Below are 15,028 nucleotides of genomic sequence, written 5' to 3' on the forward strand. Positions count from 1 at the left end.
GCAAGATTAAACTCATAATTTTTTTTTTTTTTAAATTTTGATAATAAAGATTAAGTTGAAAATTTTTTAAGTACTTAATTCAACATCAATTACATATTCTTTTAAATAATTTACAAAAAAAAAAAAAAAAAAAAAAAATATATGGAGATATTAACCAAAATAACCAAATAAAATAATTAAGAACATTAAATTAAAAGAATATATATATATATATATATATATATATATATATATATATAAGTATAAATGGATACCTTTATATAAATAATAAAAAAAAAAATATATAAAAATTGAAAAAATATAATATATAGAATACAAATTACATTGGATAAAAAAAAAATATAAAAATAATGATTACATTATACTTTTAATAATAAATTTAATTATAAAATAATTAAAAATAATGAATAAATGATAAGTATAAACATATATATATATACATAAATTTATAAGTATATTTACATGTTTCTTAAAATTTGATACAACTATTTTTTTTTTCATTTTTTTTTTAAATATTAATATAACAATTCAAACAAATAGTGGAAGAAAAAAAAGAATAATATGAGTAAATATTTCATTGAAGGCGATGATTTTATAGTAACTGAAACATTTTTGAGTGATGAAAGTTTGGGAGAGAATGAAAAAGAAACTTTTGAAAAAAATAAATTAGGAGTTAAAAAAAATATTTATAAAAGTAAGAGCAACAAATTACAAAATATTTTTACTAATATATGCAATACAAACAATACTTCCTTAAAAGAAGAGGCACAAGAAATTAAAAAGAAAAAAGGAAATGATTTAAAGAAGGATAACAATTTAAATAAATTAAATGCTAGTAATGAAACAGGAATTTATTTTAATTTCGAGAACCATTTATATAACACTGATAATTTAAATGATGAAAAAGAAGAAAAAAAAGAGAAAAAAGTCAAGAAAGTATGGTATGATTCTGACGATGAATTAACGAATGAGTTAGATGAAGAAAATCTTGAAAATTATAAAGAAAATGGAAATTTTGTAATAGATAACGAAGAAGAAAAGTTAATTGAAAATGAAGAAGAAAATCAAAATATCTTTGAAAAATATATTGAAAAAGTCAAGGTAGAAACATTTCAAAAAAATGAAGATGATTCTGTATCTAATATTCATACTAATGATATTTATATTTTTGATGATAAAGAAATAGATTTGCAATTAAAAAAGAGAAGAAAAAGAAACAAAACAAGCGAAAATAATATATTTTTGAAATATTATTTGCAGCAATTTACTATTAGTCAAATAAATGAAAAGAAAATTAAACAAATAGTCACTTTACCTAAAAGCAATTTAATACTACCTGTGTATAACTTAAATTTGTATATGCTTCAATATAAAGATAGGCAATTAAGTATTCAGAAAAAAATTTCATTTAATAGAAAAATTAAATATGTAGAAGAATTTAATGGAAATTTATATATTTTATCATATGATAATTTCATTAGAAATTACAATATAGAAAAAGGGTAAAATATATATATATATAGCTTTCATTTTAATATTAACTTAAAATTATTATTCAATATATTTAGTATTACTTATAAGTAAAATAATATATTTTGTTTAGTATTATTTTTTATGTAAAATAATTATAATAATAATAATAATATTTTCTTTTCTTTTTCTTTTTTTTTTTTTTTAGAATTGTATATAAAAATAGAATTCATTATGATAAATTAACAATTTCTTTACCAAAAGAACTAAAATTTTTTGATAGTAATAATACGAAGGATGAAGATAAATTTAATTCTAATTTATTTTCTATATCCTTTAGTAATAGTGGAAAGATAAATTTATATGACACAAGAAGTTTTGATATTATTAAAACATTTGAAATGGATCATAATTATGTAGGTATGAACTTTCATAAAAAAAGTAATAGTATCTTTGCATTAGATGAAAAAGGATATTTATATAACTGGTGTTTAAATACAAATAAATTAGTTGATAAATTAATGGATAATTATTCTGTATTCCCATCTTTTTTAAATATATATGATGACTATTTAGTAACTTGTTCCTTCAATGGATTTCTTAATTTATTTAATATTAATAATTTAAAAGAGCCTATAAAAAGCTTCAAGAATTTAACACTTAAAATAAATAATGCGATTTTTAATCCTTCACACGATTGTTTATTATATTATACAAATTCCTTAAAAAATGGTATTAAATTAATTGATTTAAAAACAAATTATATATATTGTAATTTACCTTGGTTTAATTCAAATATAAAATATAATATATATGCTGCTAATTTTTTTAATAATGGTAATAATCTTTGTTTTGCTGTTAAACCTAATTCTTTTTATGTTTACGACATTTTTATTAAAGAATAATTTTTTTTTTTTTTTTTGTTTTTAATATTAATAATATATTTATTTTGAATTTTTATATGTTATTACTTTTATTTTTTTCTTTATAAAAAAAATAAAATTAATAATACATACTATTTTTTAAACATTTATATTTTTATATTTTTGTTTCTTTCTTTAAAAATATATTTATAAAAGATAACTTTTTCTTTTATATAATTCTATTTAAAATCATTTAGTTTTTAATACATATTTAGTTTTATTCATTGTATTTGTACTTATTTCTATTATATATGAACTATTATAGATTGTAATTATGGATTTATCATCATATTTTCTCTATTATATATTAGATTAATAATTATAATAAAAAATTATGTAATTTCATTTAATAAAATATTACTTAATAATTCTATATATATATTAAAAGAACAGTTAAATTTTGACTTTTTTTACACAAAAATGAAAAATGTATATTATATGTATAAATAAATAAAGATATCATTTATGCATATATATATGATTCCGATACATTTAAATTTGAAAAAAAATAAAATAAAATATTTTTATAAGAATAAATATATTTTGATTATGATTTAATATATTATTTATTCTTTATGTATTTTTAAATTAGTACTAGTAAATTTTAAAAGGTTAATATCTATAGAATAATAATTTAGTTAAAATTTTATAAAAACAACAATATTCTTTTTTTTGATGTACTTTTTTAAAAATTTGTTAACATACTTTTCTTATTGAAAAATATAATAGAAAAAAATTAATAAAATAAAAAAGTGATTAAAATATTATATTTTTATTTTTTTTTATAAATATGTGATTAAATAAAAAATCATTATAAGTGATATATTAAATAGGAAAATATTTAAGTTATGAGAATTTTACACTATTAAAGCATGCATAACGGAAATATTTTTATTCAAACATTTTTCATATGCAAATATAAATATTTTTTTATTTTATCTAATTAAATTTTAATTTTGTTTAGTATTAGTTTTATTTTAATTCATAATAATTTTTTTTCTTTTTAATTTATATGTCCATTCACCTATTTAGAAATTATTGTATTTTTTTTTTTTTTTAAATAGTAGAAAAAAAACAAAAATACACATATTTACACTTTAATTGAATCCTTTTTTACAAGATATCAATAATTTTTTCTTTTTTTTTTAAATTAATATGATGTGTAAATATATTACTATATGTAAAAAGTTATTTTTAACATATTTTTAGTTCACACAAAATTTGTATTTGTTAATTTTTTTATTAGATAAAATGTTTTTTTTTTTTTTTTTAAATGCAATAAAATATTATTTTATAAATTAAATATATATATATATATATATATATATATATATATATGTATCATCTGAAAATAAATAAAATTGATTTTTTTTTTTCTTTATCTTTTCTCTTATTTTTTTTCAATTAAAATACATTGTAAATATAAGAAGAATAAAGTAAAATTATTTTAAAAGTATTTAAAATTTTTTTTTTTTAAAAAAAAAACTTTCATTTTCTTATTTTATTTTTTTTTTTCTTTTTTTTTAAGAAATTTTAATTCTCTTATTATTTTTTTAAAAAAAATGTCTGAAGTAAATGTAACAAAAGTTATAGTAAATAATCCTATATGTGATATATTAGATCCCTTTGTTTTTACTATTGAATTCGAGGCATTAAATAAATTAGAGGCAGATCTTGAATGGAAAATTTTTTATATTTCAGCTGTTAATAACGAAGGAGAAAGTAATCAAGATATTGAATTAGATAATATTTTTTTAGGACCTATTGAAAGAGGAGTGATGATGTTTGACTATGCAGTTAATCCACCAGATTATAAAAATGTAAAAAAAAAAAAAAATGAAAAATAAATAGATTATATAAGATTGATTATTTTACATAATTTCATTTCTAATTTTATAAAATTTTTAAAAAATATATATTTTCTCTCATTTTCATTAATAAATATATACATGAAAAAAAAATTTTTTTTTTTTTGGGTGTGGGGGTTTTAGATGGATATTGATAGTGTATTGGGATTGCAAGCAATATTAATATCAGCAAATTATAAAGAAAAAGAATTCATTAGAATTGCATATTATATGAATGCTTATTATAAAGATATGGAGTTAAGAGAAAAACCTCCTTTAATTCCTCAATATGATAAAATATGTAGGCATATATTTATTGAAAATCCGCGAATAGTAAAATTCAATATTGGATGGGATTCAGGAGAAAAAGATGAATTCAAAGAATTTGATAAAGAAAATGAAAAAATTGAATTGTTTAATTGCACTAAAATTAAAGATGAAAATGAATGTAATTCAAATATAACTAATCAGTCTACTCAAGAAAATTTTAATATTTCTAATAATAATAATGGTAATCCATATATTACATCAAATTTTAATTTTAATAGTAATAATATAAATAATGATTGCAATCAAAATAATTTTTTAAATAATAATGAACATCCAAATGATTTAGACAATTGTGAAATTTTTAATGCAAATTTAAATGGAATTAGTAGAATTACTATAGATAATAAAAACTCCTAATTTTATACATATACACATTATTTTTATAATTATATTTATTATTTATATTTTGTATATATATATATATATATATATATATATATATATATATATATATATATAGAACAACTATAAATGTTATCTCATATATATATATGTATATATTTCAAAATACATTATTAATATTTTTTTAATATTTTTATTTTGTAAATAATCAAATTAAAAAATAATTTATGTTACACTATATTATAATTTTAAATGCACATGAAAGATATATATGTTTTTTTTTTTTTTTTGTTTTGTATTTAAAAATATATAAATATTTATCAAAACACTTATGAAGATTTTTAAATAATAATAAAAAAATAAATAAATAATAAAATTGTTATCAAAATTTTAAATGGCTATATATATTTTTGTAATATACATATATAGGCTTTTTTTAACATACATATATATGCACATACATATATATATTTTAATATGTATATATATACATTTTTATTTTCCTTTTATTAATTTTTAGATTGAAAAAAATAAAAAAAATAAAATAATAAAGATTTTACAAATATTTTTTTTTTTTTGAAAGATTTTTTCTAAAGACAATTAAATCAAATAAAAAAAAACAAAAATTGAAAAATGTTTGGTGAATAAATTTAAAAAAAAAAAATTATACTTTTAAAAAAGTTCTATAACTAGACATTAAGACAAAAAAAATTTAAATAGATGCATTTATGTGCATATAAAAATCAAATTCTTTTTATTTTTATAATTTTTTAAAGATATATAAATTTTTTTTATAATTTAAAAACTTTATATTTTTTCTATTGTATTTTATATGTATATATTTCTTAAAAATTTTATTAATTTTTATTTTACATAATATCTACATATACTAAAGAAATCTTTATATGCAGTATTATATATATATATATATATTTTAATTTAAAAATAAAAATGAAATTTCGTTATAGTTATAATTCTATCTTAGGTTTTATATATAAATACTTACACTTTTAATATTCTAAAATTTATTTTTTGATTTTTATAGATATATTTTTTTTTTACAACAAATTATTTTTACCTCAAAACTTAAAGAAAATGTATTTTATGTTTTTAAATTTTTTTTTTAAAAGTATTACATATGCAATAAAAAAGTACATCAAATTTTATTTTTATGTATAAAAAATGTAATAAAAATAAAGAATAAAAGAGTTTGAAAAAATAATCAAAAATATTCTAACATATTTCTACTTCTTTAATTTATAAAAATGCTTATTTACTATTAATAACAAATACCTTTCTTCAGAAGAAAAATTAACGAAACAAATCATTTTTTTTAATATATTTAAAATAAAATTCATAAAAAGGGTAACGCACCCTATCCCAAATGTTTGATAAGCTATCCATAGCTGGTCTAACATCAATATATATCTATATAGGAAGAAAAGAAAAAGAAAAAAAAACAGTTATAAAATTCATTATTTCTTTTTATATTTCTTTATTACTGAAAATAAGTACATAATTATTTATTTATTTTTATTTTAATTTACATTTTTATCATCATTTATCGATTCATCATTATAATAATCTATTATGTATTTTATTTGAGTTCCACACCTATCAATAAACCAGTCATGCCTATCAAAAGGTTTTTCTAATCTGTTAGAAAAAAAATATATATATTTATTAGCTTTATATAAATAAAAAGTAAAAATTCGATAATGTAAATTTTCTTTACATAAGATGTTTTAAAAAAAAAAAGAGAAAAAAACATTTTTAATAATTTTTTTATATATATTCCTATACCTTGTGAAAATACTTCTAAATCTCGCTTTTAATGATAAATCATCAGACTTCCCAACGAATCTATGTAAAGTCACGTTGCTGCATTTTCTAATTATTTAAAATAAAATATATATATTTTTATATATATTATATGTAATAGGATTCTAAAAAATATAATTATACTTAATATAAAAAAATTTATATTCTTATATTTTATTAATTCAATTAAAGATAAAAAAAATGATGTGCATATTTACCAAAAAAATGTTAAATAAAATAAAAAAAACATCAAGAAATATAAAGTTATCAAAAAAAAAAAAAAATGAAATAATAAAAAAAATATAAAATGCTTTCTAAGAATTAGTATATTATTTATATATATATAATTTAAAAAATAATAATAAAAATAAAATATAAATATATTTAAAAATTAAAAAAATTTACTTCTTATGCATATGTTCATATCTCAAAACATGTTTCCATGATTCTTCATTAATTTCATTATGTATACTAACAACAGCATCAATATAATCTTTTTCTACTTCTTTATTTTTTCTTAATAATGAATTATAAAATTGTTGAGGCGATGGATATAACCAATATTCTTCACCATTTTTTGGAATAGAAGAAATATGTCTTTTTTTACTTAATGATAAATTGTCATCTTTATTTAATGAGTAATTTGGTACGTCAGGCATCATATTTCTTTTATTAATTTCTATAAAAAACAAAAAAGGAATTATAAATATATTTACAAATATATATTTAGAATTGTTTGCATCCTTTTTTAATTATTATATACATAAAGTTTTAACTATAAATCACTACTTTCAACAATTTCTAAAGCACTAGAATTCTCCATTTTTGAGGGGCATTTTACTTTTTCATCAACTGTATTGTTATCATTTGTTCTACTTATATTCAGCATATTAATATATTTTTTTTTTTTAAATTTTCTTTTAGTTTTCTATTTATTTTTTGTTCTTTAAAGTGCTGAAATAATATTTTCTCTTGAAATGATGCTTTTACTTATTTTTAATTTATAAAATATATTTTTTAGATCATCTTATCAATTTTCGTACTTTTTTTTTTTTTTTTTTTTTTTTCTCTTATTTGAAATTTGTTCAGTTCTATATATTAATATTCACTAAATCAAATAAAAAATTATATATATATATATATATATATATATAAATAAATTTTAAAATTTTGGAAACAAGTAATCATTTGTTGATAAATGCTTCAAATATAATAAAAGTTTTTTCTTTTTTTAAAAATTAATGATCAAATTTTTGCAATTTATTACAACTAAAACAACGTGTAATTTTAAATTAACATAAAGTAATATTTTACACCTTTTAAAAGTTCTTCTTAATAATAAAAAATTTTAAGTAATTATTCTATATATATATTTAAATATGTTTGTAATATGATTTTAAAAAAATAATTCAAAAATTAAATTATATATTTTTTTATTTACTATATTAAAAGAAAATAAATGGTAGGAAATGAAGAATTAAGTAATATATAATTTATTTTTAAACGAAAAAAAAAAAAATGAAAAATGAAACAAAATTAAAATACTAATAACTTTTTTTTTAATTAAAAAAAAAATATATATAGAATCAGTTTAAGAATTATTAAAAATTTCTAAAATTTTTTGAATAATATATAGAAAAAAAATAATACAATTTTTTTTAAAGAAATAACTAAATATAAGTAAAATTAAAAATTAAATATTTTTAAAAACCTTGACAAAAAAAAAAAAAAAAAAAATAAATAATAAAAAATAAAATAACAAATAGATATGAAAAAAATATAATTAGCTAAGGTAAAGTTTACTTATTTTATAGATTTACGTTAGAGAATAAAATATAAAAAATGAATAAATTAAATCCTACAATATGTACAAATATTTTAAAATATTATTAAGAGCTTAATGAACAACAAAAAAAAATTTTTTTATTCTATTTTAAAAGTTTTCATCTTACCTCAATTAACTTGTACATTTTTTTTTTTTTTAAATAAAATTTCTATGTCTTTATCTCTTGCATACGATGACAAAATTTCTTTATTAACATTTAATTTGCAATCTATGAGATATTTTTTTAAGGTACTATATTCTATTTTTTTTTCATCACATATGCTTTTATATAAAACATCATTTATACTAATCGCTTCGTCTATTCTTTCAAATAGGGATTTCAATTCCATTTTCCTTATTTTATTACGCATATGATTTATATAATCATCTTGTAATTTTTCTTTATTACTATTTAATAAATTATTATAAGGATAGATGCTACTTTCTATAAAATTGGTTTTATCTGAAGAAAACTTTCTTTTTTTGTTAAATTCTAAGGTATTATTAGTATTTATATTATTACTGTTATTATTTTCATCATAAGTATATGAAAATTTTTTATTTTGAAGACTATTTGTACATAAATTATCTTCACTGGAACAATCTCTTTGAGATAAGTGACCTTTTGAAACATCTATTTCTTCTTTATCTTTTAATAGTTTATTGAATTCTTCATTTAAGTAATCCTGTATTTTTTTTAATTCATTAATAACTATTTTCCTTGATAATCGTTTACTCTTTAATCCAAAAAACTCCATTAGTCCTTCTAGTACCACATTATTAGCTTTATTTAGATCAATATTTAAAATTGATAATTCGTTTTCTTTTTTTTCTTCTACATTTATATATTCTTTCTTTTTATTTTTTTGCGTAAATTTTTCATTCATATTTATATTATATGTTTTTTCAAGATATTCAGTGTTGTTTAACTCATTTTTACTAATTTTGCTTCTATCACATAAATTGTGACTGTCTGCACTAATAAAAACATCATAATGCCTTTTTCTCTTATCTAATGATGAAATATCAGAATTTTTTTTATAATATTCTTTATCTGAAATAAAATTGTTTTCTAAACTATTTTTTTTTAATTCATTTTTGTTACTAATATTAGGGTTTATGATCCCATTATTTAGTGAAATATCATCGTCTAATATTATAACTTCATAATTTGGTTCTTCTTTAAGAGAACATTTAGAATTATAATTACTAAAAGTTTCATTTGTTTCGTTTACATTTTCATTATCAAAATGACTGTTTGAAATTGACTTAATGCTTTTTTTTTTACTATCACTTTCGTCTTCTTCCCTTTCACTTGGATAACTTTTTAAAGAATTGCTATAATCTTGTTTTTTATTATAAAAGCTTAAATCTCCCTTTTTGTTAATTATAATGGATTCTTTACTTTTTCCATTACTTTTTTTTACATTAATAAAAACACTACTATCACTATCTTCACAAGTTTTAAAACTTTTTGAGTCTTCATTCTGAGAACTTATATTATATGTGTAATCATTGCTAATAATACGGTCATTAATATTTTGATTTTTATTCTTATTTTTATTATCCATATTCATTTTATCTCTTTCACAATAACTTTTGTTACTATTATTGTTATTATCAAATTTATTCATTTTATTTTTGTAACTAATATTTTCATTAATTCTATTATCATCATTCTCATTCTTGTAATAGCAATTTTTAATATTATCATCCCACATATAGTTGTAATCTTTTAATTTATCATTATTAATCAATTTTTTTTTTTTAATTTCTTTTTCTAATAATAAAAGGTCATCATTAAAATTATTACCATCATTTTCATAGTGAATATTAAGCTCATCCGATTTTTTTTTACACACATTTGTATAATTATCATTATTATAATTTTTTAATTTACCTGATCTAAAATAAAATTCATTATTCTCTTGACTATTTTTAGGAGAATTATCCTTAATTATATAATTTTGATCATCGATATTTTTCTCATCTATACTGTAAAAATTATGATTTATAAACTTTTCAGAAATTTCATCTAAAGGCATATCTAATTTTTCTTTATTTAATATATTTTCACAATTTTTCATATTTATATCTTTAATTTCTAAAGATCGATTAATGGAAATATTTCTTTTTTCTTTAGAATTAATTTGTGGATATTCATTTTCATTTGTTATGCTTTTATTTATATCAGAAGATAAAAAATCGCAACTTTTTTCACTTATTATTCCCAATTCAATATTTACTTCATTATTATTTTCATTTTCAATATTTATTTTTTCTTCCGTTTTGTTAACATTTTTACTAGATATATAAGATTTATCACATTTATTTTTATTTTCAGAATTTTTTTCAGAGTTACTTGTATTTATTTCTTCATAGTTTCCAGTCTCGTTATTAAAATATGAAATCTCAAAAAATTCCCTATTATTGATAACTTCATTTAAATTTATAATATTTTTAGGATTATTTTCATTAAAAATGATATTTTTTTCATTTTTATGATCTTCATTATGAAGGAATAACTTGTTTGTGTTTTTGTTTGATTCGTTATAACTTTTATAATTTTGTTTGCATAAATCATAAGATTTTAATGTATTCTCTATAACATTTTTATTTTCATCCTTTTTTAAAATGTCACATTTATTATTGATATAACGCAAGGACGGATTTTTCTTTTTTGTAGTATCTAGATAATATTTAAAATTTCTATTATTGTATGTAATATTATTATTATTCTTATTATTTTTTTCAACAGTTTTTGATTCTCCCTCATCGTTTTTGTCATTGTAAATATATATTGTATCAAATGAAATTACCTCATTATTTACTATGACATTTTTTTCTATGCAATATTGTGATAATTTGTATAAAGAACTTTGACTTTTAAAGAAATTTAAATCTTCATTATACGAATTATTACAAGATTCATCATTTATTGTTTTATTTTTTACTTTATTATCTTGCTTATTCTTATCATTATTTGCATTATTTTCATTAAAAGAATTTAGCATTGTGAAAAGATCTATTAATTTAGAATTAAATTTCATATCATTGTTATAACATGTATTATATATATCTAGTTTTAATAGATTCATAAAAATAGGACAGAAATTATTATTTTCAAAAAATGCGCCCGGAATTATTACCTTATTAAAAACCTCATCAATAATATTATTTTTTTTTTTTTGGTCTACTTTAAATAGTGTATTTTTTATACTATGTATAATACTGCTCATATCATTTTTTGTGATACTTTTTGTATGACTTTTTTTATGATTGCTATCATTGTAATTATTATATAAATAGCTATCACCATCATTATTATTATTATTATTATTATTATTACTATCTATATTATTATTATTACTATCTATATTATTATTATTACTATCTATATTATTATTATTATTATTATTACTATCTATATTATTATTATTATTATCATTATTATTATTATTATTATCATTATTATTATCATTATTATTATTATTATTATTATTATTATTATTATTATTATTATTATTTAAATTATTATTATTATTTGAATTATTATTATTATTTGAATTATTATTACTATTTGAATTATTTGTGTTGTTATCGTTTATTTCATTACGATTGTTTATGTTGTATTTATTACTGTTAATATCGTTATTTTTACTATTCCGTTCATTTTGAAATGATTTGGTTTTATTTATATTAATATTATTTGACTTATTATAATAAATAACATTTTCATCTAATATTTTGTCTTTTGAGAAATATTTGCTTTTTTGAATATAATTATCTTGATTATTAGAAGTGAATTTTTCATTTTCTGAAAAATTATTTGTATTATTATTACAAATTAACTTTTTATATAACTCATAACTATCAAAATTTGGAGACTTTATCGAATTTAAATTTAAATCTATCATACATTTTTGTAAGCATTCTATTAAATATGTTTCTTGTATTTTGTAAGCTCTAATTTTATTTTTGACTCTTAGTAATTTCCTTATGATATTTTTATAAAAATCTTCCAATGATTCTTTATCTTTCGGTTTTTTAAGCCATATAGGAACTTTTACATTATTTGTCCATCTTTGAATATCATTATAAAAGTAAATATCACTCTCATTACTTGAACTATTCCCGTTTTTAAGGATTTTTAAATTACCTTTTTTTTTACTATTTTTATTTTTTATTTTTATTTTTGTTTCTTTTTTTATTTTGTCCTTACTCTTCATATTATTGTTTTTGATTTCATATATATATATATATATATATATATATATATTTTTTTAATATAAATATCAATGATATTTAGCACATGAAAAACCTTTTTTAATACTTCATGATATATAATCACACATAATATTATCTACAATAAATTTTTTACTTTAATTTTTTTTTTTTAAAATAGTGATATCTTCTAATTTACAATTCAATATTTAGAATTTCATTTTATCTTCTATGAAAAAAAAAAAGATCTTTTATTTCAACAAAATTTTACGAATTTATGAAGTATTTTATTAAAATTTTATATTTCAAAATTAACCAATTTTATATTGTAAAGATCAATCAAAAATGAGATTACATGTAATTATATACATAATTAAAAAAAAAAAAATTATGAATGTGTTAATAAATTTTCAGAAAAAAGAAAAAAAAAAAAAAATATAAAAATAATTTGCATCCAAATATAAAGATTTTAATTTATATATATATATATATATATATGTAAAAATAAAATAAAATATATAATAGAAAAAAAGTATGACTAATGTTTTTTAATAATATATTTTATTTTAATTATTTATTCACTTATTTTTTTTTATCTTTTTCCTTTATTCTTTTTTTTTTATATTAATTTGAAAAAAATCTTAAAAAGAAAAATATAATTAAATTTCACTATAATAATAAAATAATTCTATACTACGAATAATTTTTTAACCATTTTTTTTTTTAATATGTGTGTGTAAATAATAGCATCAGTTGGTTATTAAAAAAGAAGAATATTTATAATATTGCCTATTAAAAAAAACAAATTAAAACTAAACATGAATTTATAACTTCATATGTAGTTATTTATTACTGATGAAATAATGGAATATATTTTTTTAAAATGTTAAATAGTTTATTAGATACGAGAAAATGCTTAAATTCAATTTTATTTGCTTTGAAATTAAGAAACATTAATAAATGGATAAGTGAAGGGAATTTAATCAATAATATTTGTAAAAGAAACTTTGGAGTATCAGGAAGTTATGGTTATAGTATTTTTGCAAAAGAAGGAAACAATGATTCAAATGTTGGTAAAAATAATTTACATCAGTATGAAGAAAAATATATAGTTAACAATTTAATAAGAAAAAAAAATTTTTATTTTACTAAATGGCCTGGCCAGGTATCAAAATTAGGAGCATCTTACTTTTTTAACAAAAATTATAATATGGGATTTTATCATATGCTTATAGAGGAAGAAAATAAAATTAAGAAGGATATTGTCTTAATATCAAGTTGTAACGAAAAAAGTCTTCAAAATAAAAAAATTGATAACAAAATGAAAGATTTAACATGTGGTTACTCTGTTCAAATTGTCTTATCTGGTAAAGGTGTTAAATGCTATTACGAAGATGTAAATTATACTCCATTCACAGTACAGTATAGAAATAACATAAAACAGTATTATAATTTTAAAAACCCTTTAAAGGAGGTACAAATGCTAAAAGATAGAAGTGATGAAAATATTGATGAAAATAAAAATACTAAAGAAAATAAAACTTCAGGAGAAAATAAAGATAAAAATTATAAAACAAAAAAAGTTAAAAAATTATTTGTCCGTTTAGGTATAGGAACAAAAAATATTGATATTACAAGGATACTAACTATGCATAAAAAATATGTAAATATACACGTTGATAAAACTGGTACAATAATAAATGTATATGGATACAATAAAAAGTATGTAGGATCAGTTTCTCATAGATTATATAAAATTGTAAAAATGAACGTATATACAATGAAAGGTGGATACGTATTTCTACATAAGCCTAAGCAAAAAATTCCAAAAAAGAAATAAAAAAAAAAGTTTTGAACTAATGAAATTTGATTTCAACATATTTGGGAAGTTACATATGTAACTTATTGTTTAATACAGATATTGTTCAAATATTTTTTTTTTTAAGAATTTTGTTAATTACAGATTTAAGAAAAAAAAATATAATTTTAAAAATAAAATTTTTAATTATTTTTAATATTAATATAAAATAGAAAAAAAAATAATAATAAAATAAAATTAATACAACCTTAATGTTATCTATACATAAAAAAATATTTGTTGATAAAGACAATTCTACATATATTACAGGAAGTGCAATAATATATTTTATGTAACCTTATAGAAATTTTGTATTATACATATCAATAATATTTTAAATTAAAATAATAATAATAATTCTATTAAATATATGTTGAATATTTTTATA

At 16.7% G+C, this 15,028-nt stretch overlaps 5 protein-coding genes across 5 annotated transcripts; 3 read left to right on the forward strand and 2 right to left on the reverse strand.

Moving 5' to 3' along the window:
- Positions 1–561: 561 nt before the first annotated feature.
- Positions 562–2,375, forward strand: PRELSG_1440000 (conserved Plasmodium protein, unknown function; the record flags this gene model as incomplete). Its single annotated transcript, XM_028679476.1, has 2 exons — positions 562–1,502; positions 1,679–2,375. 2 exons carry the CDS (start codon positions 562–564, stop codon positions 2,373–2,375), a joined length of 1,638 nt encoding a protein of 545 aa, XP_028535186.1.
- A 1,580-nt stretch (positions 2,376–3,955) lies between these two features.
- Positions 3,956–4,927, forward strand: ASF1 (histone chaperone ASF1, putative; the record flags this gene model as incomplete). The annotated part of the gene is made up of 2 exons (XM_028679477.1): positions 3,956–4,213; positions 4,385–4,927. The coding sequence occupies 2 exons, from the start codon at positions 3,956–3,958 to the stop codon at positions 4,925–4,927; spliced, it is 801 nt and encodes a 266-aa protein (XP_028535187.1).
- Positions 4,928–6,223: 1,296 nt separating this feature from the next.
- PRELSG_1440200 (cytochrome c heme lyase, putative) lies at positions 6,224–7,622 on the reverse strand (the record flags this gene model as incomplete). The annotated part of the gene is made up of 5 exons (XM_028679479.1): positions 6,224–6,340; positions 6,460–6,568; positions 6,716–6,802; positions 7,139–7,412; positions 7,523–7,622. 5 exons carry the CDS (start codon positions 7,620–7,622, stop codon positions 6,224–6,226), a joined length of 687 nt encoding a protein of 228 aa, XP_028535188.1.
- A 1,064-nt stretch (positions 7,623–8,686) lies between these two features.
- On the reverse strand, positions 8,687–12,787 carry PRELSG_1440300 (conserved Plasmodium protein, unknown function; the record flags this gene model as incomplete). The annotated part of the gene is made up of 1 exon (XM_028679480.1): positions 8,687–12,787. The coding sequence occupies one exon, from the start codon at positions 12,785–12,787 to the stop codon at positions 8,687–8,689; it is 4,101 nt and encodes a 1,366-aa protein (XP_028535189.1).
- An 878-nt stretch (positions 12,788–13,665) lies between these two features.
- PRELSG_1440400 (conserved Plasmodium protein, unknown function) lies at positions 13,666–14,622 on the forward strand (the record flags this gene model as incomplete). Its single annotated transcript, XM_028679481.1, has 1 exon — positions 13,666–14,622. One exon carries the CDS (start codon positions 13,666–13,668, stop codon positions 14,620–14,622), a length of 957 nt encoding a protein of 318 aa, XP_028535190.1.
- Positions 14,623–15,028: the final 406 nt, after the last annotated feature.

Source organism: Plasmodium relictum (assembly GCF_900005765.1).
Source record: "Plasmodium relictum strain SGS1 genome assembly, chromosome: 14".
In the NCBI taxonomy this organism is placed as follows: domain Eukaryota; phylum Apicomplexa; class Aconoidasida; order Haemosporida; family Plasmodiidae; genus Plasmodium; species Plasmodium relictum.